Source organism: Crinia signifera, chromosome 7 (assembly GCF_055691185.1).
Source record: "Crinia signifera chromosome 7, ASM5569118v1, whole genome shotgun sequence".
NCBI classification, from domain to species: domain Eukaryota; kingdom Metazoa; phylum Chordata; class Amphibia; order Anura; family Myobatrachidae; genus Crinia; species Crinia signifera.
Genome location: NC_139223.1, coordinates 108,096,971 through 108,120,439, shown reverse-complemented (window position 1 = coordinate 108,120,439; position 23,469 = coordinate 108,096,971). Strand labels below are relative to the sequence as shown.

General features: G+C 43.0%; 1 protein-coding gene across 2 annotated transcripts in view; it reads right to left on the bottom strand.

Annotated features, from left to right (window-relative positions):
- Positions 1-23,469, bottom strand: part of ADCY5 (adenylate cyclase 5) — a 411,020-nt gene that overhangs the window by 139,576 nt on the left and 247,975 nt on the right. For both annotated transcript variants that reach the window (XM_083153598.1, XM_083153599.1), the window contains exons 4-5: positions 4,123-4,234; positions 3,135-3,262 (exon numbers count right to left, since the gene is read on the bottom strand). In XM_083153598.1, coding sequence (XP_083009724.1) covers positions 3,135-3,262; positions 4,123-4,234 — 240 coding nt within the window. The remainder of the gene's footprint in view (positions 1-3,134; positions 3,263-4,122; positions 4,235-23,469) is intronic.

Below are 23,469 nucleotides of genomic sequence, written 5' to 3'. Positions count from 1 at the left end.
GAACGGATTTGATTGATTTACTCAGTACTGATATCATATCCCCATTGAATGTTACCACTACATCCGGGTCAATTAGGATTGAAAGGGCATACCGTATAGGGCCTGATAGAGATACTAGAGATAAGAGACTTTTAGATTTCTAAACTACAGTATAGAGACAAAGAAAATGTGTAAACTCTTCAGGTGCGTGATTTCAACATCTTGAATTTACCCCCAAATTCACCCTCTATTATCCGGAAAAACTCAGAGTAACTGCTGATGGCAATACCCAAATATTTGATGACCCTATTCAGGCCAGAAACCATTTTCAAATATCTCAGTCTACCCCAGACAATAACCCACCCCCAAATGGTTGAAAGTTTATGTCAATGTAATTAGTATGGTTAGTGACACCACATTAAGTGGTTCTAAAAGTTGATTTATCTATACTTACTTATACAACTATGTTTGATGGATAATTTACTGAAGATGTTTCATTTATCGTTAAAACTGTTTACCACTTGGTTGTATCTTTTGTCCCCTTTATTTTCCCTCCTTTTCTTTCCTATTTATTTTTTAGGCTGCTCGTGCCTGGATATTGGCCCTCCACTACCCTGAATCCTGTCACGTGCTCTGCAGGCTGGGACAGAGCAGGTGAGCCCTATATTTATTGTCATTCATACGATACCCATTTTAAACATGGTATAGGATGAAGACAGAACGATTACCAACTCCAAAGATTCCGCAAGTTACCTCCACTTCGCTTAGATTCTTGTCTTGGAATGTGGCTGGTTTAAATTCCACAATTAAAAGGCGTAAAGTTCTTACATACTTAAAACGCTCCAATTCAGATGTCATGTTTTTACAAGAGTTCCATTGGGTCAAAAACTCGAACTCATTGTTGAGAAGTCCCTGGCTTGGGGAGTGTGTGCCCACTTCATATAACAAGATAAAATGAGGAGTGGCTATACAATTCAAAAGAAATCTAAATTATGTGGTTAGTAACACAATAGCCGACCCAGAAGGCAGATATCTGTTGTTAAATGTCACAATACACAGAGAAGCTTTTACATTGCTAAACCTATATGCACCTAATACCCCAAACTTCACATTTTATCAATCTATATCTAATATTCTAATGCAACACGCCATACCTAACCTGATTGTGGGGGGAGACATGAATTCACTACATGATGTCCATCTAGATCATTCTAAAGCCCCAGAGAACCCCCTTCTAATCATAGAGAAGATATATCATTTTTATGCTCCCAACATGCCTTTTTTGATGTATGGAGATTACAAAATGGCTCTAGTAGGGAATATACTTACCACTCACGAGCGAGACTCCTTCTTTACTCGTATATCTCACAGATACATAGATAACATAATGATCTCTGATCATGCCCCTATATTATGCGACATAGATCAAAAGAATCCCCTCAAAACTTCAAAACTATGGCGCTTCCCAATGTACCTAACACAAAGTGAAGACTTTCAAAAATATCTAAAAAATCATTGGCATCTATATGTAGATTATAACATACAGCACTGGGATGATATAGTCCTATTCTGGGAGGCGTCGAAGGCAGTTATGCGGGGTCACATCATTTCATATGTGGCCAGGCGTAACAGAGAAAAGAGGGAGCAGTTACAGTCTTTAACCAATAAATTACGCACCTCACACCAACGCTACTTAACAAACACAATTGAAGACAATAAAGTTTCTTATCTCCAAGATAAGGGCCTACTTGAGGCCTTCCTCTTGTGGGAAGCAAAATTAAAGACTGATTACATGATAAATCAATATTATTGTTGGGGTGGCAGATCGGGACGACTAATAGCCTTTATGGCTAAAAAGCAAACAAAAAAATGTTATATCACCAAATTACATGACCAGAGATCTGGGTCGGTCCTTACTTCCCATTCCGACATTTTGAAATTATTAGAATACTTTTTCACAGATCTCTACAAATCTAGTGAACGCAACTCAAAAGATATCGCAGATTTTTTTTAAATCAGTAGGTTTACCTGAACTAACGTCTTCACAAAGAGAAAGGTTAAATGCTAAAATCACGGAAAGGGAAATTCTCCTTGCCATCGACTCCCTAAAACTAAACAAAGCACCTGGTCCCGATGGTTTAAATGCCAATTGCTACAAAAATTTAAGGACTGATGTTGTCCCAACACTCGTCTCTTTATATCAAGAAATGTTTGATAACAAGTTACCTTACTCATCTTTCAATGACGCCATAACACTCTTACTGCCTAAACAACACAAAGACACTACCATTATAGCTACCAAAGACACAATCACAAAATCATGACATGTACTAAAGAATGAAAACTCAGAGCTTATGATTGTGAGCATATAAACAAGTAAGTGTATATATGTTAGTTAATTGTGTAGGAACTTGCAACTGTAGATTGTGGGGCTAATTCGCCATTACAAGCCATTAATTGTCTCCCAACAAATTAACCCTTGAATGTCTGTGTGCACATGTGGTAGGGGATATAGATTGCAAGCTCCACTGGGGCAGGGACTGATGTGAATGGTCAAATATTCTCTGTAAAGCGCTATATGTGTGCACTATAGAGGAAACTGCTAATAAATAAATAACTATTTTACTGAATTTTATAACCAGTAGGAATGAGGACCCTGCCCTTGTATTAGGTTGCTCACACATAATGATCTCTTAGCTCCAATGTTTCCCATTCTGCCTTTAGAAGACACCAACAATTGTGTTTAATCACCGCCCTGTTCAGTCAGGTGAGACAATCAGTAGCTGCTCCATGTTTTATGCTCAAAACCACTGAGTCAGTTAGTCCTCTTCTCTTCATGCTGCGTTCCTTTTTCCTGCCACAAGACCTCACACTCCGGTTTTGTGTGTTAATCGCGTCTTTACTCGTGTACCTGGGAGACGCATTTCTCACTATCTGTCAAATATCAACTGCACGTGGTGAGCAGGGGAAATAACTGTCACACATTATTACTAATCTATAACCAGCACTTTGTAATCAATTTTACAGCTGACATTAATCCTGTGATGTTTTGCCGTCATACAGTATTAGGAATTATCGTTTTGTTACATCCTATTTGTGCAGCACAGTTTCTATCCACATTTCTCCACCTTGTGCATTGTTTGGCGTGTACTCACGAGATTGCCTCTATCATATCCAGACCCATCTCCACACAGCAGTGAGCATGGTCAGCGCGGGCCTCTGGCAGGCCAGATACACAGTAATAGCAGTCACCCAAAATCTTGATCCGCAGACAGTGGTTCTCCTGAGCAAAGAAAAATTGTAATTAAAGCCTCATTGTACATTTTATGACATGGTGACACTGTGTCTCACGAAGGTTTATATACCGAAATGTCATCAATACAAATATGGCCTATTTAATACAACAAAACCAAATAAAACCCCGAACAACTTGTTTTACACTATTATGTTATACTTTTTAGAACTAATGTGGATGCGCCATAAGTCAGACATAGCTGCCTACCCTAATGCATTCTGCAGGAGATTCCCTGAAATAACAGCAATCTCCCTCTCTCCCTCATTAGTCTAGCAATCTCCCTCATTTAACCTAGCCTGGATTACATTGTTACATTTTTGGGGGTAAAAAGGAATGAGAGATACAGTAGACATTTACATTGAATCATCAGCACCATTTCCCAGCACTTTAGCAAGTATAGTATCTCCTACTAACTGCTTTGGGGCTCATCTACATTTATAAGTCATTTTACAAGATTCCTCTCAGATGTAGCAGTACACACCCACGCTTCTAGGTGCCATGTTCACAATCTCTTTTCACAATCTCTCCATATATGGAAGTAGACATGCCCTTTGGGTGGAGCATGACACGCCCCCTCAATGGGGCGCTGTGAAAAAATTATATTACCAACTATAATCTCCCTAAAACTAGTTTAAAAAAAAGGCAAGTATGTTCATAGATGAGCAGTGACTATAGATAATATATAGATATATGTGTGTTCAGGATTAGTATGAGACAAAAATTGACACATATACTTATATACCACATGGGCAGTAACATCTATTGTTAAATTCTGTGACACAGTGCATAAAACCCTGTGGAATTCAGTGCTTCTAGACATTGACAACAGACATTTAACATAAACTCACAGCTGCCAGTTTGTCGAATCGGGCAAACAGCTCATTAAGCGTCATCACCAGTTCCTGCGCCGTACACTGGGAAGCCAGACTGGTAAAACCCTCAATGTCCGCAAAGAGGATGCTGGAAAATAAGCAGAAACTTAAAAGTCACTATTGTATTATGTTATGTCCAGAAAATTGGACCAGTGTATAGAGATGTAGATTAAGGGCTAAAACACAGGCTGCTAAATGTACAGTATGTGAGTAGGCTAAGGGGGCATGCACCCATAAGGATTTTAGCCCTATTTCTAAGTGATCTGTCTAGATCACCTAGAAATTAAGCTTGAATCACTCTGTGTTCATGCCCCCAGGCAACAGCGTTGTGTAGCCCCTTGTGTCGCCATTGCCTGACTAGATCTAGACTACTGCAAATGTATTTCATAGAGATACTTGCAAACAGTTTAAAAGAAGTCAGACAAAGAATAAAGTAATTATATACAGAGTTTATTATTTTAATCTTTAAATAGCAAATGAAGCATCTATAAAGCATGCATTATTTCTAGCTATCCCTTTATCTGATCATTTTATCTCATTTTCAAAATTTCTCTGGAGGTTACAAAATATGGCTGCCAGTCACACACACACAAAGGCTTGCAACTTGTAGCATATCATATGGTTGCAGAGGGACAAGAAGGTAGAAAAGGAATTTACATTATATGGAGAAAAAAAAAGCTCACTATTACATGTGCCATCTGTACATCTCTAAAGGTGCCCATACATGGTGTGATCTTTGCATGCGTTTTGAATGTGATTGCATCGCATGCGATTTGCATGCAATGCGATCCAAAGCTTGTTCAAAAAGTATGTGCAGCACTAACTGCATCGCATCCGCAAAACTCACCGTGTATGGGCACCTTAAGAAGAAGGTGCTAAAACGGGACAGTTGGAGGATATGCTTGTTGTCATATCAGTATGTGACAATATCCTATATAAGGCCCTTATTCTGCTTCGTGCGGTACGGCCCGCGTGCGGCCGTACCGCCGATGTTTTTACTCTGCACATGCGCAGAGGTCAATCTGCGCATGTGCAGCCCCCTTCGCCGCAGACGTATTTCGTCCGCCGCAAAGGGGGCGTATAGGGGCGTGAGAGGCTTCATGCCCTCATTTCCCTATGTGTACGCCCCGCGTTTCATGGGCGTTCCCATGCAAACGCGGGGCGTATGCATGGTAATGAGGGCATGACGCAACTCATGGGGGCGGAAAGCTGACGTCGCCGGATGTCAGCTTTCAGCCCCCATACAAGCTACCACACGGACGATTGTCCGTGTGGTCTCAGCTTGCGGGAGCTGCCGGGGCGTGCGGACCTGCCTTCGATGGTCGACGACCATCGAATGCAGGGGGCAGCTCCCACCATGGTGGAGGCGTACGCCTCCACCATTTTTATGCGGATCGCCAGCCGTCCGTGTACGGACGGCCGTGGCGATCCGTAGGGTGGGCGGGGATTGGTTTGTGCGGCCGGAGCCCCGTGTGCGGCTCTGGCCGCACCAACCAGAATAAGGGCCTAAGTGATCCTTGTCACATTTGGTGCCCAATTAGGGACAGATTGCTGGAAACTACAGTATTATGCAGCAAAGGGCCCAGGACTAAATTGAGCTTGAGTTATTAACAGCAGCTGATTTGTGTAAGTGGACAAGCAAGCAATTAAATGGCAACTATTTCACAGCTTAATAGAAATATTTACATCTATATGAAGCTTGGAGGCAGAGACTGTTGTTAAGTATGATGCTTTGCAGTTTGACTGGCCAGAGAGACAGAAAATGCACATCAAAGTGGTATACAAATCTGACCACCAGAGATAGCTAATTAAACTGGCTAAGCTAAAAGCTTGGTAAATTAAATGTAGGGATGTGCACCGGCCACTTTTTTTGGGGGGTCTGTATCTCTGGCAGTGTTTTGGATCTGGATCTGTTCCAAAACACCACGCTTCAGTGTTTCATGTTTTTGATCTGTTATTGTTTGTAAAGCATAATAATTAAATTAATTGCTAAAAATTGTTACTCTTCTCTACGCTATTAACCTCAGTATTATTTATTTCCACTCATTTCCAGTCCTACCTGAATATCTCACAATGTTGTTTTTAGGCTAAAAGGTTGCACCAAAATAGCTGGATGACTATGCTAAGTGACACAAGTGGGTGCACAAATGTGTAGCCCATCTAGGAGTGGCACTGCAGCGGCAGACAGAATGGTAGTTTAAAAAACTAGGCCCCAAAGAGCACATAATGCGAAAAAAAAAGGTACAAGATGGAATTGTCCTTGGGCCCTCCCACCCACTCTTATGTTGCGTAAATAGGACTTACAAACTTTAACAAAACAATAATTTCAGTGACAGGGTCTGCCACACGACTGTGGCTGAAATTATTGGTTTGTTTGAGCCCCCACAAAAAAAAGAAGCCATTCATCTCTCTCCTGTACAAACTGGCTCTACAGAGGCAAGATGTAATCCTCATGCTCAAATTCCTCACCCCCTTCAGTACGTACATCTTCATCCTCACAGATTATCAATTTGTCCTCACTGGAATCCACAATTACAGGACCCTTTTCATACCTCCCAACATGACCCTCTCCAGGAGGGACACAATGCTCTGTTCCTGGACTTCCCTCTTAATGTATGATTGCCATCATATGAGTTGAACCACCTTTCTTATCAATTACCCTGTTCAACACAGGTGATGTCAATCATACATTAAGTCCAAGTCCAGAAACAGAGCATTCTGTCCCTCCTGGAGAGGGTCATGTTGGGAGGTATGCCTTTTTAGTCTCTGGAGGCAATTGCTGGTCTTCGTTGAAGAATTGATGAACATCATCTTCTTGATTAACATCATTCATTTTGATGAACATCATCTTCTCCACATTTTGTGTAAGCAACCTCCTATGCCGCTTGTGACCAGGTTCCCGGCAGCACTAAAAACTCTTTTGGAGTACACACTGGAGGGGGGACAACTCAGGTAAAATAGAGCCAGTTTGTACAGGGGCCTCCAAACGGCCTTTTTCCTGCCAGTACAGGTAAGGACTGTCTGACATGTTTACTTGGATGCTGTCACCAAAGTAATCCTCCACCATTTTTTCAATGGTGACAGCATCTTATGCAGTGACACTAGACATGTGAGAAATCATTGGCAGGTCCTTCAGTCCAGACCAACTGTCCAAACTGGCTCCTGCTGCCATGCATCACCTTGTCACACTGGTACAAGGGGCTGTAATGACTGAACGGCCTCTGACCATGCCCACACAATTTCTACCCTGCCCAGCAATCCTCCAGCCTCCTGCATCCAAAGACTTCACCTTCAGCAACCTTTCCAGGGTGAATTAGGTCCACCCCGTACTCAGATGCCCCCAGACAAAGTGACTTATTGGAAGCTGGGCAGGAAAAATTGTACACCATGGAACGTGCTCAGAAACCCACAGTGTGAAAGTGCCACGGTGCACCAGGTGTTTTAACGAAGTAATCACAAGGCAGAGTGCAACAATGTAAAGGGTTTAATAAGCAACTAAATAGAATACTGTTTGTAATGACAGAAGCAACAAAGCATATGATTTATAAGCAACTATATAAGAGAAGCAGCAATGCATATGATGTTATACTGTAAGCAACTAAGCAATATACTGTTTGTAAGATCAGGTGCAACAATGCATAAGGTTTTAAAAGTCATTTAGGCAAGAGGTTGTTTGCAAACACAGGTGCAGCAATGTTAGCTAGTTCCACAGGCTGTTTGCAAACACAGGTGCAATAATGCATAAGATGTAAAGCCAGAGAGACAAGGTTAGAGCCGGCCTGAATAGTAGCTTCACAGCAGGATCTGGGCTGAAGGGGAGCTGGGACAAACTGGAGCACAAGACAAGGTCTTAAACACACAGAGATACCACAGCTGACAGGTTCACAGGAACAGGAACTATCACCAGCAGCTAGGGAATGAGCAACCAGCAGCTAAAAAGGATGGGCAGCCCATGTGCACTAATTACTGAGTGATCCCAGCTGCAGTACCTAATCCTACAATGTGAGATGCCGCCTGCACCTGGCATTCCCGTTGCCAGGCGACAGCCGGGACTCGAGCCTGACACACCTTCAGCGGGTCGGGTAGGAAATTTTAGCTGTTTCCTCGCAGCCACAGGTGTGGGAGAAAATGAAGGAGGAGCTGTTGCTGTGTCACAGTCCGCTTCAGATGACAATCTCATGACCAGCAGGTCTTTGCACCACTGTAGACTTGTGTCCGCTGGAAGCAGACACATAAATACGCTTTAAACCGAGGATCAAGCATGGTGGCCAGAATGTATTCCTCTGACTTTAATAGACTGACCACCCTCATATCCGGGCAAAGCGTATGAAGGGCTTCATCCACAGGAGCTAAATGCTTTGCGGAATCACAACACTTTAGCCTCTCCTTCACTTTCTCCAGCTACTTCTGCAACAACCTGATCAGGGGAATGACCTGACTCAAGCTGGCAGTGTCGGAACTGATTTAACTTGTGGCAAGTTGAAACGACTGGAGAACCATGCACAACACGGAAATCAGTCTCCACTGTCCTTCAGTCAGGTGCATCCCCGCTACTTTGCCTATGTCGTAGGTGGCTGTGTAGGATTGAATGTCCTTTTACTGCTCCTCTATCCTCTGCAGCATATAGAGGGTGGAGTTCCAGCGCATTGTTTGAGGTGATAGCAGGGCAGGTTCAGGAGTTTTTGATGGTGCTCTAGTCTTCTGCAGGCAGTGGCAGAATGGCTAAAGTGTCACGCAATTTTGCTGGCCACCGCAAGCATCTTCTGCATGCCCCTGTCACATTTAAGAAAATGCTGCACCACCAAATTTATTATGTGGGCAAAACATCACACATGTTGGAAATTGTCCATATGTAATGCCTGCACAATGTAACTGGTGTTGTCTGATACCACAAATTCCCTGGAGAGTCCCCTGCGCGATGATTTTCCTCAGTTTCTCTAAGTGGTTGTTAGCATTATACCTCTTACTGAAACCGGTGATACACATCGTAGCCTGTCTTGGAAGGAGCTGGCATTTTGGAGATGCTGCTGCTGCGGAAGAGATGCATTTACCCAATGGGCTGTCAAAATCATATAGTCCTTAGTTTGCCCTGTACCACTTCTCCAAATGTACGTGCTTAAGTGGACAATGGGTACAACCACATTTTTCAGGGCACTGAGGACACTTTTTCGGATGTCTCTGTATATCCTAGGTATCACCTTCCTAGTGAAGTGGAATCTAGATGGGATTTGGTACTAGGGAAACAATACCTCCATCAATCGTCTAAATCTCACTCCACTGATGGTGGACACCGGATGCATGTCTAACACTAACATAGCAGCCAAGGCTGCAGTTATTTGCTTTGCCATAGGATGACCGCTGTTGTACTTTGTCCTCGTCGCAAACGACTGTTGGACAGTCAGTTGCTTAGTGAAAGAGGTAGCAGTGTTCCGACTTCCCCTCTGGGATAATGAACAACTTCCAGCAGCAGTAGGCATAGTCCTACTCCTCTTCTATCCCCCGAAGGATAGAAGAGGAGTCAGTCATGCCAGTGACATGGCATGCAGGACTACCTCTGATCGAGGAGGAAATTGATGAGACTGACTAGTGTGGTTTTCAGGCACTTGGATACAACAGGATCAAGGGATTTAGGTGTCCCTGGACTGATTACGGTCCTTGTCACAGTTTCTGAACTAAATAGTGATTTATGAACGAACTTCAGGTGACGCATAAGCGAGGATGTCCCTACGTGGCCAACGGCTTTACCCCTGCTTATTGCAGCTTAACATAAGCTACATATGGTGAGACACTTGTCCGGATCTGGATAAAAATAATTCCAGACCAAAGGGGTGGATTTTTTGGTCTTCTGCCCAGGCATGGCCATGGCCTTTTGCCTCCCATGGACAATGCCCCGTGCCTCATTTAAGCAAACCGCATCACCATCAGCAGCATCCTCCTCGTCAACTTCCTCCTCAGTGCCTGCTACATCAATATCCTCCTTCTGGTGTACAACATTGACACCTTCAATCTCAAAATCAGGTACTGGACTGTGGGTGATCCTTCCAACATATGCATAGGGTGTGGAGGCAGTCATGGAAATTTTCTGAATTGGCTGCAGGACAACAAACTCACAGCAAACTTATATTCAGGGGCAGCAAACTCAAATTCAGCTACTGTATAATAAAAAGGTGGACAGGAGCAGGAGGTGTTACAAAAGCTTACCCCATCTAATGATATTGAGGTATTTTTGTGCACATATGAATGTACTGCTGTTTACTTAAATTGGTCAGAGGAGGAGTGGGCTGGCAGATTAGCACAGCGGGGTTGGGACGATGGGCCCGAGTAAAGCCCAGGAGTTCTATGATTGGTGGATGATTTCAATTAGCGAAGCTAGCCTGAATATATATATATAGGCTGGAATATTTTTTACCTTATGGGACTGCTCTCTTAATATAAAAAAAACGGCGTAAAGTAAAAATAAATAAGAAAAACTATAGAACTTTGCAAAAACTTTTTGGAGTCCAGGCAGAGATGTGTTTATAAAAATCCACATAGCAATGTTTCATGAAAGTAACATGAGCAATGGACATATATAACGGTACTTTGCTGAGATAGCATTGTGTAAGAGTTATTATGCAGCTGTCATCAGAACTGACACTTTATCACTAACAGTAGCTTCAAATTTATTGTAACGTTGCAAAATCAGTATTTTCTCCGGCTCTCCTTGTCTCTTCATATCTGCTTCTAAGCATTGGAAAAGGCTCCAGCCTCACTGGGGATGCAGCACCTTAAGAGCCTGCACAATAATTAGGTGGCTGCTTCGAGAGCAAATGTCCCTTCAGGGTTACATGGAAGAGTCGCGGAGTATAGAAAAACCAAGTACTCTATATCAATATTGCTGAACTGGCAACAAGTGATTGTGGAAACTTTCCATCATTTCAAGCCAAGCCACAAATAGCCAAATGCAAAATGGACACTTTCACCTTTTTGTTTTTTCGGCAATTACCAACACTTTACTGTTTACTTCTAGTGGGTTTGGATACCCATGATGTCAGGGGCATTACTATTGTAGGTTACATTTGTAAATTCCTAATGTACTGCCCAAGGGGGAAGAACTATATATACAAGCAGATAGACAACCAGACATGAGTCCTATAGCAACTGTACCCGCATTTATTATGATAGAATTCTGATTACTTTCCATGATGTGCTGAATGTACTCAGGGGGAGATGTATTAAGCCTCGACAAAGTTGCATTTGGGACTGTCCTGCTGTCCCACCTGAGGGCATCAGTGTCGCGCCATGGAAGGGCAGTTGCATGCACATAGTATCTATTAACGTGAGACAGAAGGACTGGGGGTGTGGTCAACAGCTCACAGAACACTGGTAAATAAGGCCTGGATAGTTGCTGAGGTCTTACACCCTTTTCGAGAGCGCCAAATTATAGGCTGTATTTGAAAAATGTCAGCTGGTTAGCTGGTACTTTGAGATTTATTTACCATCTATGATCTTCTAGAAGGTGCTAAATAAATAAGAAATAGATTCTGATTGGTTGCTATGGGCAACATACCATCTTCAATAGAACTCCCATCTTGGTAAATAAACCCCTTTATCTCCATTCACTTTCTCTATCCAAGGCTCAGTTCATATACCACCAAGGCTTGATGTAACTTCACATCAGAGAGAAATCAAACTTAGGGCCAGATGTATCAAGCTTCAAAAGTGATAAAATGGAAAGTGATAAACAGCCAGCCAATCAGCTCCTGCCTGATATTTTTCAAACACAGTCTGTGACATGACAGGTAGGGGCTGATTGGCTGGCTGTTTATCACTCTCTATTCTATCACTTTTGAAGCTTGATGTATTCAATTAATCACAAGCTTCTGTCTGAACATTGAATCACTAATACAACACAGGTTATAGGACAGGAAAAGTTTGCTTGATGTTGATTGTTCACATAGAAGTGCAAGCAAATACAAGCAAGGTTTTTCTTCATCTATTAACCGCTGTGTACACAGTGTTACTTGCATACTTGCCTACTCCACAGGTTCCTGCGGGATACACTTGATTTTTTGGGAAGTCCCAGTCCGAGAGTGGTCAACTCTACCTCATTCTACTCACTCCCTCATTCCCTCATTTTGCTCACTTTGAAAGTTCTACTAAAGTTGGCAGAATAGGGAGATCAATACTGTATATGCACTTCTATGGTTATTGTGTAATTTTTGCCCTGCTCCGATCAAAATATTGACCAATCATGGCCATTTCTCTATGAGGCTGCAGGACTAATGACTAGATTAGCCCAGTCCCTCCCACATCACCACCCACCTGCTTCTCCTCTCCAGGAAACTCCCATACAAAATGATACATTTTCAAAATATGATGTAATCAGGAATGGCATTCCGGAACCGCCTGTCAATGTAACATGTGGAGGGTACAGGGGCGTAAGTTCATCTCAGTCCCCCAGAGACAAGTTGGAGTCTGGTATCCCCCACCCCAAATATGGTGTGTGTGTGTCAACATTCACATGTGCATATCATCTCAGAGTCCAGCACCATCACTTGATGCAGCGCAGAATAAATGGTATCAGGTAGTAATGTTAGCAGGGAGCCAACTAACTACAGGTGCACTGCAGAGCTCAATTGCAAGAGCTGTGGTCACACTTTGATGCCGCTGTGAACCACCCAGGTGCTGTTTTACATTAAGGTGCCCCTTTAGGGCTTGGAGCCCGAAGGCTGGAGACTCCATTGCCTCTGGGAGTTACGCCCCTGGTTGTGTCCATATACAGTATATCTAGTCTCATTCCCGTTAATCAGTCCTTCTCGTCGCTCCATGCCATTCCATGGTGTGACTCAGTAGCACTGGGCTTCTGTTTTGCAACTTTTTCCAATAAAATCTAAGCTTGTGTTTCCTGTTCATTCTGTTTTGCAAAAAGGCCCATTTTATATTATATTTATATCAATGAAGTCCATCCAGAGCCTAAATAGATCCAAGCACAGAGTTACCAGAACAATCAAATTCATATTACATGCTACTGATGTACCCTTTAAAAAGAGTGGCTAAATTGCACAGCCATAACCATATTAAAACATGCAGGCAGCAGTAAGTAAGGCCAAAACAAGAGAGCACCCCAGCCATTTCCCAAACTATTTAAAGGCTGCACCAACAGCTATGTTTTATGCATAGGATTGTGCTGGTAACTCTGTACTTGGACCCATATGGGCTTTTGGATGGACTTTTTTGATATCCATTATTTTGACCGGGCACATTAGATATTTAATTGGAACTGTGTGCAACTTCAAGTATCTCTCTCTCTCTCAGATAAACCGTCAGGGGCAGCTACAATGAATCAATTACCATATAATTGTGCCATTAGGCCCTGTCTCCCTCTGTCGGACTTCCAGAAACTTTGCTTTCGGTCCACTTCATTAGGAAGTGGGCAGAATGTGGGAGGGGTGGGCACTCTTCCAAGGCTGTGGGGGACTACCCCAAAAATCAAGTCCCCCACAGTATCCATGAGAGTAGGTAAGGGGTATGGATCATAGGGTCAACAGCTCTAAGCTCGACATGCATTAGATCAACCACTGAAGTCGACATGAGCCATGGTCGACACATGGGAAGTTCGTCATGTGCTTAGGTCGACGTGTCATTAGGTCGACATGGGATAGGTTGACAGTTAAAAGCTCCACATGGGATTTTAAACTTTTTTTTTACCCGAATGTCGACACAATCTACATGGACAATGTATCAGTGTTCAGCGTCCCCTTGCATAGCTCGCTGCGCTCACCTTGCTTCGGGCACACTATTCTATTCTCCCTCCATTGCTTAGTGGATGGTAGGGCATGAAATACCGCCTGTTGTCACGTCGGTTCAAAAAAATGTCAACCTTTTGACTGTCAACCTAGCCCATGTTGATCTAATCCTTGTGTCGACCTAAGCCAAAGTCGACCTTGGCTCATGTAAACCTTCAGTGGAACCCTGTCAACATTCTAATTTCGACACTGCAGTGTTGACATTTGTGAATGTAACATGGTTACTATTAACCATCTGCTCAGATAGTTTGCAGCTGCAGATTGATTGTAACATACTTACCTACTGTTTTTCTCTCCTCTCCAGGAGAAGCCCAGAGAGATGACCAGATACTTCTGCCAGGAGGGGTGGGACAAGGCTGATGTCAGCAAGCCCCGCCCCCACACCACTCAAATGCGGCAATTTGCGGGTCTGTGGATTGAGGGAGTGGCTAAAAATGACACGATTTGTGTCATTTAGCTGTGCCCCTTTGCCGCGGACCTGTGAAATTTCAGACTGGTGTAGCGGGGAAGAGGGGTGTGGGGGCTGCGGCGGGGAAGGGGGGGGGGAATAGCAGGAGAAGTGCCTAGCTTCCCAGGGGTTCAGGGGTTTACTCGAATTTCAGGAGCCTCCCGGCCAGGGCTTAACGTAGTTATGCAAAGGTGGGGGAACTCATTTCTCTATGCCACTTATTACCCTCCTCCCCTCCCCCCATTAGGCAGAGACAGGGTCAGTGGTAGTGTTTTTGGCATCCCCCTGCAAACTAGTATGCTTTTCTGTGAGAATTACAGGGCCAATGTGGATGTTAAAATGTTCCACCTCACCCATAGAGGTGGTGGAACTCAGTTCCACCTCATTCCCCCTCACTTTAACCCCTGCTCCCGGCCATTCCAGGAAGTAGGCGAGTATGGATCGTAATTCTTCTGATTATTTTCATATATTAAATCTCATGCATTTCTCACTGAGTCAGTGGGATATACAGTAATGTGAAGTTTCTTACAGAGGAAGTCCTTGTGTTTATTTAGAATTGACAGGAAGCCCATATTGAATAGGCAGCAAGAACTCACAGAGCTAACTTTACACACTGCTGTCCTAATACAATGAAAGCTGCTGGAAGTATGAAATACCAGACACAGTAGTCCGGAGAACCTGTACTGTGCAGCACAAAGTATTTTTAGCTTCTGGCACCTATATAGGCTTGGAAGCTAATAAAATAAAAAGAAACATGGAACAAATATTACAATGGGAACAGGTTGGGAACAGCTGGCCTCTGCTGTGGTGAGGATACAGTGATTTATAAACAAGTATAATGAATGCCAAATACATATTCAGTGAAAGTATAATTGTCATAGAGGAAATAGATGTACCTATTTATTTACAATGTAAAACCTAGAAGCTCTCTTTCTAAGGGCCCCTGATTTATTAAAATAGTTTTTTTTTTTTTTACAAAAGGCCAGTGATAGGGGGCCATTCCCATAAGATTTGTTTGTTTTCTGATGACATTCTTTTGTGTATCTTGAATCCGGTCTCTTCATTCCCAATCCTATACAATGTCCTGGTGTTATATTCCTCCATTTCTTATTACAAATTAAATACTAGTAACACAGAGGCTCTTCCTTTTTTCATACCTCCTGATTCATTAACCAGACTTAAAGATGACTATAAATATGCGTAGCAGTCGAGGTCCCTAAAATATATTGGGATTAATTTGGCTAGTGAGGTAGATGTGATTGATTGCAATTATGGTCTTCTCCTGAAAGTATTTGAAGGGTTAACCAAAGACTGGATGATGCAGGAGGTCTCATGGCTGGGTAGAGTTGCAGCAGTGAAAATAGTACTACTTCCTAAGCTCAAGTATTTAGTTTGGGCTATTCCCAGGCTGCTCTCAAAACCTTTGTATAACAAAGTTATAAAATTAATTGGATAATCATCTATATATATATATATATGTCTAGTGTCCATGAGTCTCTAAAACTACATCTCTTCTAACACAAGCAGAAACACAGAAGTAGCTTTTGAAGCTTTAGCTTCAAGCAGGCTTACTCGTGATTAAATATGTTTGGAAGGGCTCGAAACCTAAGGTAGCCAAGAATATTTCAGTGTGGTCTAAACTAGCAATGGGAGTCGCTTTTCCAGATATAGGACAGTATAATATTGTATGTCTTTTGAGCCAGGCTAGAGACTGGTTTGTGCAAGGTCTCCAGAAACCCTGAGTCCACGTTGAGAGTGTGGAGGCTTTGCCCCATAACCGAGCTGACTTGTTTTAGATGCCACTGGCATACTCGTGATTAAATATGTTTGGAAGGGCTCGAAACCTAAGGTAGCCAAGAATATTTCAGTGTGGTCTAAACTAGCAATGGGAGTCGCTTTTCCAGATATAGGACAGTATAATATTGTATGTCTTTTGAGCCAGGCTAGAGACTGGTTTGTGCAAGGTCTCCAGAAACCCTGGGTCCACGTTGAGAGTGTGGAGGCTTTGCCCCATAACCGAGCTGACTTGTTTTAGATGCCACTGGCATTCTTCTGCTCGTGGATTGACTTGAACACAGCAGTTACAGCCACGCTTAGGGTCTGGCATGTTGTCGTCTCCAGCAGCACGGACCTTACCATGCCATTCCCTCTACTAGCTTTACGTTCAGTAATGTTTTTAATCCCTAATTTGAGGTTGGGTAACTCGATATCCAAGGGGTTGGTAAATTTAGGTAACTTGTTTGTTGACAAACATCTGGCCCCTTTTTCTTACTTACAAGATCCCAAGCGGAGACTTCTTTAAATATCTACAGGTTAGACCCTGGCTTTCAGTGTCTCTTCCCTCTCTGACTTCGCCACCGCTTATTGACCCATTTATCCTAATTGAAAACTTAGTGCCCTCAACCATAAGGGTGGGATCTCATGGTGGTATAATTATCTGGTTTCTCTGAATAGACCGACTAAAATCAAATCACAGATACTATGGGAGAGGGACTTCCAGAGGACCTTGCAGGAAGAGGAATGGGATATTATCTTTAAGATGTGTTTCAAGATTTCCAGATGTATTAACCACTCCAAAATGTTTTTTTTTTTAAGTTGATACATAGAGCTTATTTTACACCTGACATTGGAGAAATTTTGGTGAAGTTGGTATCATCTTTCATGTTTTTTGGGAGTTGCCCCATGTTAAAGTCGCTCTGGGAAGAAGGATTTATTATGATTAGTAAGGTGGTCAGAAATAAACATCCCCTGATGGGAAATCGATTCACAACATTTGGAAGATCAGCAGGAAAATCATCTTTACATTTCCACAGCAATCAGTTTGTTTTGATCAGTTGGATAATAAAAGCAAAAATCTGTTTGCCTACATATCTACTCAGAGTTGGAGTATGTTTTACTCTGAGAGGCATTAATATTAAATGCAAATCCAGGCGTTTTTATTACTGTATTTAATATTATTGTCCTTTCAAATCCTGTGCTCAGACCCGCTGACGGCTGTGACGGCTTTAGAAAATCTGTAATTTAGTGAAAACACACCCATGTTTCTGGAATATCCCGAATTGTCTACATTGGAACTGTATGATAAGATTATATTTTGCAGAATATTATGCCCCTTTCCCACTGCAGGTCTAAAATGTTAAATTGACGATTTTTCAGCGCAATTTACCGTTTAAGGCTGCAGTGGGAAAGCGCCAGAGTTGAAATACCGGTTAAAGTTAACCGGTATTTCAACCCGTTTAAAAAGCAGAGTCCTACACGTTTTTTGAGGCAGTGGGAATGCCTCTTAAACGGTATTTAACATCCCACACTACTTCCCCCTCCCCTCGTACCTGTCCTGGAGGAAGGGGAAGTAGTGTGGGAGGAGGAAGAAGAGGAAGGTCCATTAGGAGATTGTCATTTCATCGGCGGGGGTCCCTGCTGCAAATGGGAAATAGCGGAGCCGCTCATTAAATATGCGCATATCTAATGAGCCACTAATTAAATATGCACATATTAAATTAGTGGCTCCGCTATTTCCCATTCATGGCAGGGACCTTCCTCCTCCTGAGCATGGACCTGCCTGGATCCCCAGTGCCCCTGCTGTCTGCATCAGTGGGGGACCTGCCAACTCGCTGCCTACTGCACTGCCCCAGAGCAAGGTACCAGGGCAGGGGGGTACGGGGGGAGCAAGGTACCAGGGCAGGGGGGAGGGGGGTACGGGGGAGCAAGGTACCAGGGCAGGGGGGGAGGGGGGCGCGAGGGTACCAGCTGACAGGTAAGGGGGGACGGGGGGCAGGACAGGTACAAGGAAACACAAGGGGATTAAAAATGTTTTACCTGCAATGGGAATGGTACTTACACGGTATTTAAAATGGTAATCTGCTGCAGTGGGAATGCTAATACCGTTTTAAATACCAGTACTGGGAAGGCAGCATTAGATGCCATTCTAAAAAACAAAAACAAGTATTTATATTCCTGTAGGTTTTGGGATGAGTATGAATTGAAAATTATTATTTAAAATTAACAAAATACAGTTATCAAATTCAGTTGGCATGATATGATGGGACTTGCAGCGCTCCAAAGATATCTGAGACCATAGCAAATGTAGCTTCTCTGAATTGAGTGTCCCAGAAAATATGTTAAAATACTGTCAATTACAGTATACAGAAAGTCTGAGTGTAAATGAATATACTGGATAAAAACACCACACAAGACAATATTCATGGCAAGTGATTCATGCATTATATGAAACATGAATTTAGGGAATGGGATGGCTTATAGCTTATGTAATGTATTAGTATGGGCCTGATTCAGGTTGGCTCCCAAGGCAGCATATATTCGCTGCCTAGAGGCCATTAACGCTGCAAGCTGCCCCCAAACGCCCCCTTCCCGCCGCCGAGGGGATGTGTACGCAAATACATCCCCTCACATACGACCGAAAGGGAGAAAAATAATTATATAGTCGCTGACCATGGAATGATTTCTCTCCCCTTCGGTGATAAATACTGACTTTTATTTCCGTAGCTGTTTGCCAAAAACAGGGTGGGTGCTGATGTCATGTGATGTCAGCTGTCTATCCCAATCAGGCATCGCACACTCCCCTGCTACCGCCCCCTGCCCACCCCGCTGGCCCTGCCTCCCCGCAGCAAATGGCAGGGTGAATGTGTAACTCACCCAACGCCAATCGCTGCCGGGGTTTGCACATGCGCAGCAATGCGCATGCACAAACCCCGCCCTTCAAGGCTGGGCCTGAATTCAGATCGCAATGAGCAATCCTGAATCGCCCCAATATACAGACATGAATGTAATAATATGCAGAAATAAAGCAATGTATGTGGCAGGTATTTCTGACACATATGCATGTTTGGAAGTGTTATTAATAGCTGTCAGGAGAATTTCACACTTTGTCATGTACCATTTGTGCACTGTGGGATTTCCGTACTATTTAGCTGTAAATACACAAACCACTAGGTGATAGATCCATATGCAGAAAAACATCCCCAATCTAGTTGGATTTTGCTGTGTGGGAATTATTACTTTCTGTTGATATAAACATTTCGATGGACTGGGAATTTTCATGGACTAACCAGCCTTACCCACAATAAGCTAAAATAGACTGTTTGCAGTAAATTTAATTTATTTATCCTTTAATTATTAGTCGATATTTCTTTACAGTATATGCCAACCGCACCATGGGCCTAATTCAAAGATCAGCGCAGATCTCTTATAATCAATACTCATGTGATCTGCAGATATGCCAATGTGCATGCATGAGCATTTAAACGGCAGTCTCAGCGCAGTTTAAGTAGCAATGGGGGGAGGCAGTGACACAATGGGGGGCAGCAACCGACTGTTGGGGGGCTGTGACCAAGTGTTTTTAGTTTAGCAAAATATACAAATATATCACTTAAAGTAAATTTTTGGCAGAAGCACAATACAAAATGGTTAAATCAATGCACTCTGTGGGGGGAATTCAAATGTAAGCACGCAGGCAACCAGTAGGTGGCACCAAGCAGAGCTATTCAATTGTAGCTCCATTCAGCAGCAATAATTTGATTTCAGCTGGCACCCCTGTCCTGGCCCTTATCACCTGGCCTTAGAATCACTGGTCCTATACTTCTACAGTACATACATGCTATAGGAATGATACTGATCTGCTTTTGGCTCCTGCTTCCCAGCTACAGTACCTTTCATAGCTCTTTCTGCCCAACCACTGGACTCTTGGACTAACACCTGCTACAGGGTCCCCTACTGTACATAACAGTTTGTGGTGAGTGCCTGATCCTTTACTACCCAATGCTGCACAGTGCCTGTGCTTTGATGCCCTGAGCTTGCTGTGCATAAGGCTGTACAAACACCAGTGGAACCTTAACTCAATGTGTCTACTTCTGCCTCAAACAACCATTCCCACGCTCCCTGGGCTATTTTGGCCCTGTTATAGTGTAATTTCAATCCCAGGGATACTATTATGTTAGTGTACACTTTTGCTCGGAATAATCCTATATGAATTCTGTGTGTATCTCGCAAACAAGGTGCTATTACACCCTGCCTGCCTTACGCTTGTTGATTCTGTCCTGTATTTAGGCCCTTGCAACTGCTTTGCTTAGCAATAAATCTGGGTCACAAGTCCTATTTTAAAGCATATCAAACTGCTGTCATTCTAAGGCCGCCCTCTACTCTTTCTGGTCGAAGATGTTTATACAGAAATCGGTCCACAAAATCTGATATTGTGTCTATTCTTACTAAAATTAGATATTTTCATTAGGCCTTCAACAATGAGGTCCACACAAAGCAGTTTCTGGGCTTCATACGGAGGTCGATGATTCGGGCTCTTGTGTAGACACTCTTGAAAGAAATCAAGAGGACATTTTAAAGTCCTAACAGGTGTCAGAACAGGACAATATTCAGCTCAATCGTGATTATCTATTACTGTCTAAAAACAAACAAACAGCATATTGAGAACAGGGGAATACCTTGAAGATCATATTCCTGCGTCCATGGAGTTGGAATATCTTCTTCGTCTCTTTCGTACCCTTACTCCTTCCACCCCATATGGCATGCTTCTCTTAGTCAGAGCTCACCATTGCCTGCACCCCTGCTTTAAAGATCCCAATTCATCAAGAGCTATTATACTTTAAATTCATTAATTTAAGGAGAAAGACCAGGTGTATTCACAAGACAGATCCTCTCCTGCCGGGGCCCAACTTCTTATTTTCCAGGATCTCTCTCCCATCACCATGGCATAGCAACATGAAATGAGGGAAATCACAAAACTGGGTACTTGTTTCCTAGCACGGCGCCCACTAAGCAAATTGCTTAGTGAGAGATTCTGCGTAACGAAATCGCATCGCATGCGATTTTTGCGTGTGATGCGTTTTTCCTATGTAATTTATTTACCGCTCTTTTTGCCCCGACCGGTGCAATGCAAACGCATCGCAGCAAAAAAATCACATGCAATCGCATGCGATTTTCTAGGGTGCTATGCCATTTACTTCACTATACACTTATATGAGATCCAATGAGATTGAGGCACCCGCCCCACTATCCACGCCAATCCAAAGCGTGGTGAGCGCAGTGAGACCAGCGAGGGGCGGCGGAACGCATCCTCCCGACCTTTTCATACCCCCACTATCAACGTCGGCGTGGAGTTGATTCTATATAGTGTGGCGAGCGCAGGGAGCCACCGAGCCTGAAGCATGGCGAGCGTAGTGAGTCCCACGAGGGGATGCGGAATACATATAACGTAATCCACTATATAAAATCAACTCCACACCGACGTGGATAGTGGGGATATGAAAAGGTTGGGAGGACGCTTTCCGACGCCACTCGCCACGCTTCGGGGTGGTGTGGATAGTGGGGGAGTGCCTCAATCTCATTGCATCTCATATAAGTGTATAGTAAAGTAAATGGCATCGCACCCTATAAAATAGCATGCGATTGCCCGGGGCAAAAAAGAGCAGTGAATAAATTACATAGGAAAATCGCATTGCATGCGATTTGCCTACGGTGCCGGTACGTTTGGTAATTGGGTGCCGTGCTAGGAAACAAGTACCCAAAACAGTTACAGGCTCAAAATATACTGTATAATTGTAACTATTGTTTTAGCCTGCAAGTTCGATTCAGGGCAACTGAATCTTAGAAGGTCTCTATTCCTCCACTTTTGATAAAATCAAACAGTCCCGAGAAAGGACTGGCACATGTTTTCACCCAAACCACCGGCTGGTACTTGATATTCAGGTTGCACTTCTTTCTCCTGATTGACGTACGGGATCTATGGCTAGCCCTGTGCTTTCCAAACATTATGCAACTGATGTATCATACTTTTACCTATACAGTATTTATTGTTGTTTTCTTCTATATTAATTGACCTGATGTTTCCCCTCACCGGTTGGACTGTCTTGACCTGATGTTTCCCCTCACAGGTTGGACTGTTCTTATGGGAAATTCCCTGCATTCCAGGATATGCTACCATTATCTTATTAGTTCATTGGTTGTGTTATGTATGTGCAAGTGTGTATTGCTTCCACTATGGTTTCTACATGGATATTGTTCTGTTTTTCCTCATTTGTTCCAGCTCAGATGCTTGAACCCTCCATTTGCAGCCCACTTCATTATCCTCGCTTTGTATCAGGGATGACACTATTACTCTGCTGCTTATGCGGGACATTGTTTTTTTTTTCAGCCCTTCCCCTTTCCTACCTTTCTCTTCCTTGTCTTCTTCCTCAAGGCTGACTTCAAAGTTCCCAAGCACTCCCCTTTGTTTTTCTTGAACATGTTCTGGTCTCTTTCGTTCTAATTTTCACGTGTCTACTAATCTCCTAATGCTTAGGGGTTTATTTACTAAGATGGGAATTCTATTGAAGATGATGTGTTGCTATGTGAACCAACGAGAAGCTACTTATTTATTTAGAACCTTCTGATTGGTTGCCAATAGTAACATCCCATCTTCAATAGAACTCTCATCTTAGTAAATAAACCCATTAATGTGCAAGGCCTTAATAGCCCACAAAAATGGACTGCATTTTTTCACACCCTATTGTATTCTTAAAAGAAACTCAATTTACTGATCCTCACCACCCAGAACTTAAATCTAAATATTTCCCATCATCTTATCATGTTTGTGACCCAGTCTGTAAAAAAAGGTTGTTGCCAATTTGTTTTCTAGAAACCTCAATGTTACTGTCAGGGACATAGAGGGACATTACCTTATATTAGTTAGGGATTTGGATAACATTTCTTAAGGACCCTACATACGCAGAGAATTGTTCCAAAGATACATAACTGGAGATTCAGCATGGGAGATTTCATTCTCTCAGATAATGAGCCACATACAGAGAGATTTGTGTCAGATTCATAACGGGAGATTCAGCACGGGAGATTTCAAATCTGTCACAACTGTCACCGAAAGTGACGTAAAAAACTGCACTTCATCAGAAAAATAATTTTATATGGTATATAGACAGTAAAATGTCCTATCCTATCCTAACTTGACCAGAAACATTGGGATGGGAGTCTGGGGGTGGGGGCTGGCTATTTCTGCATGCCAGTGTGGGACAGGATATTCTACCAGAGTGCCAGAGATGTGCACTCCTGTGAGAGTCCGAATCG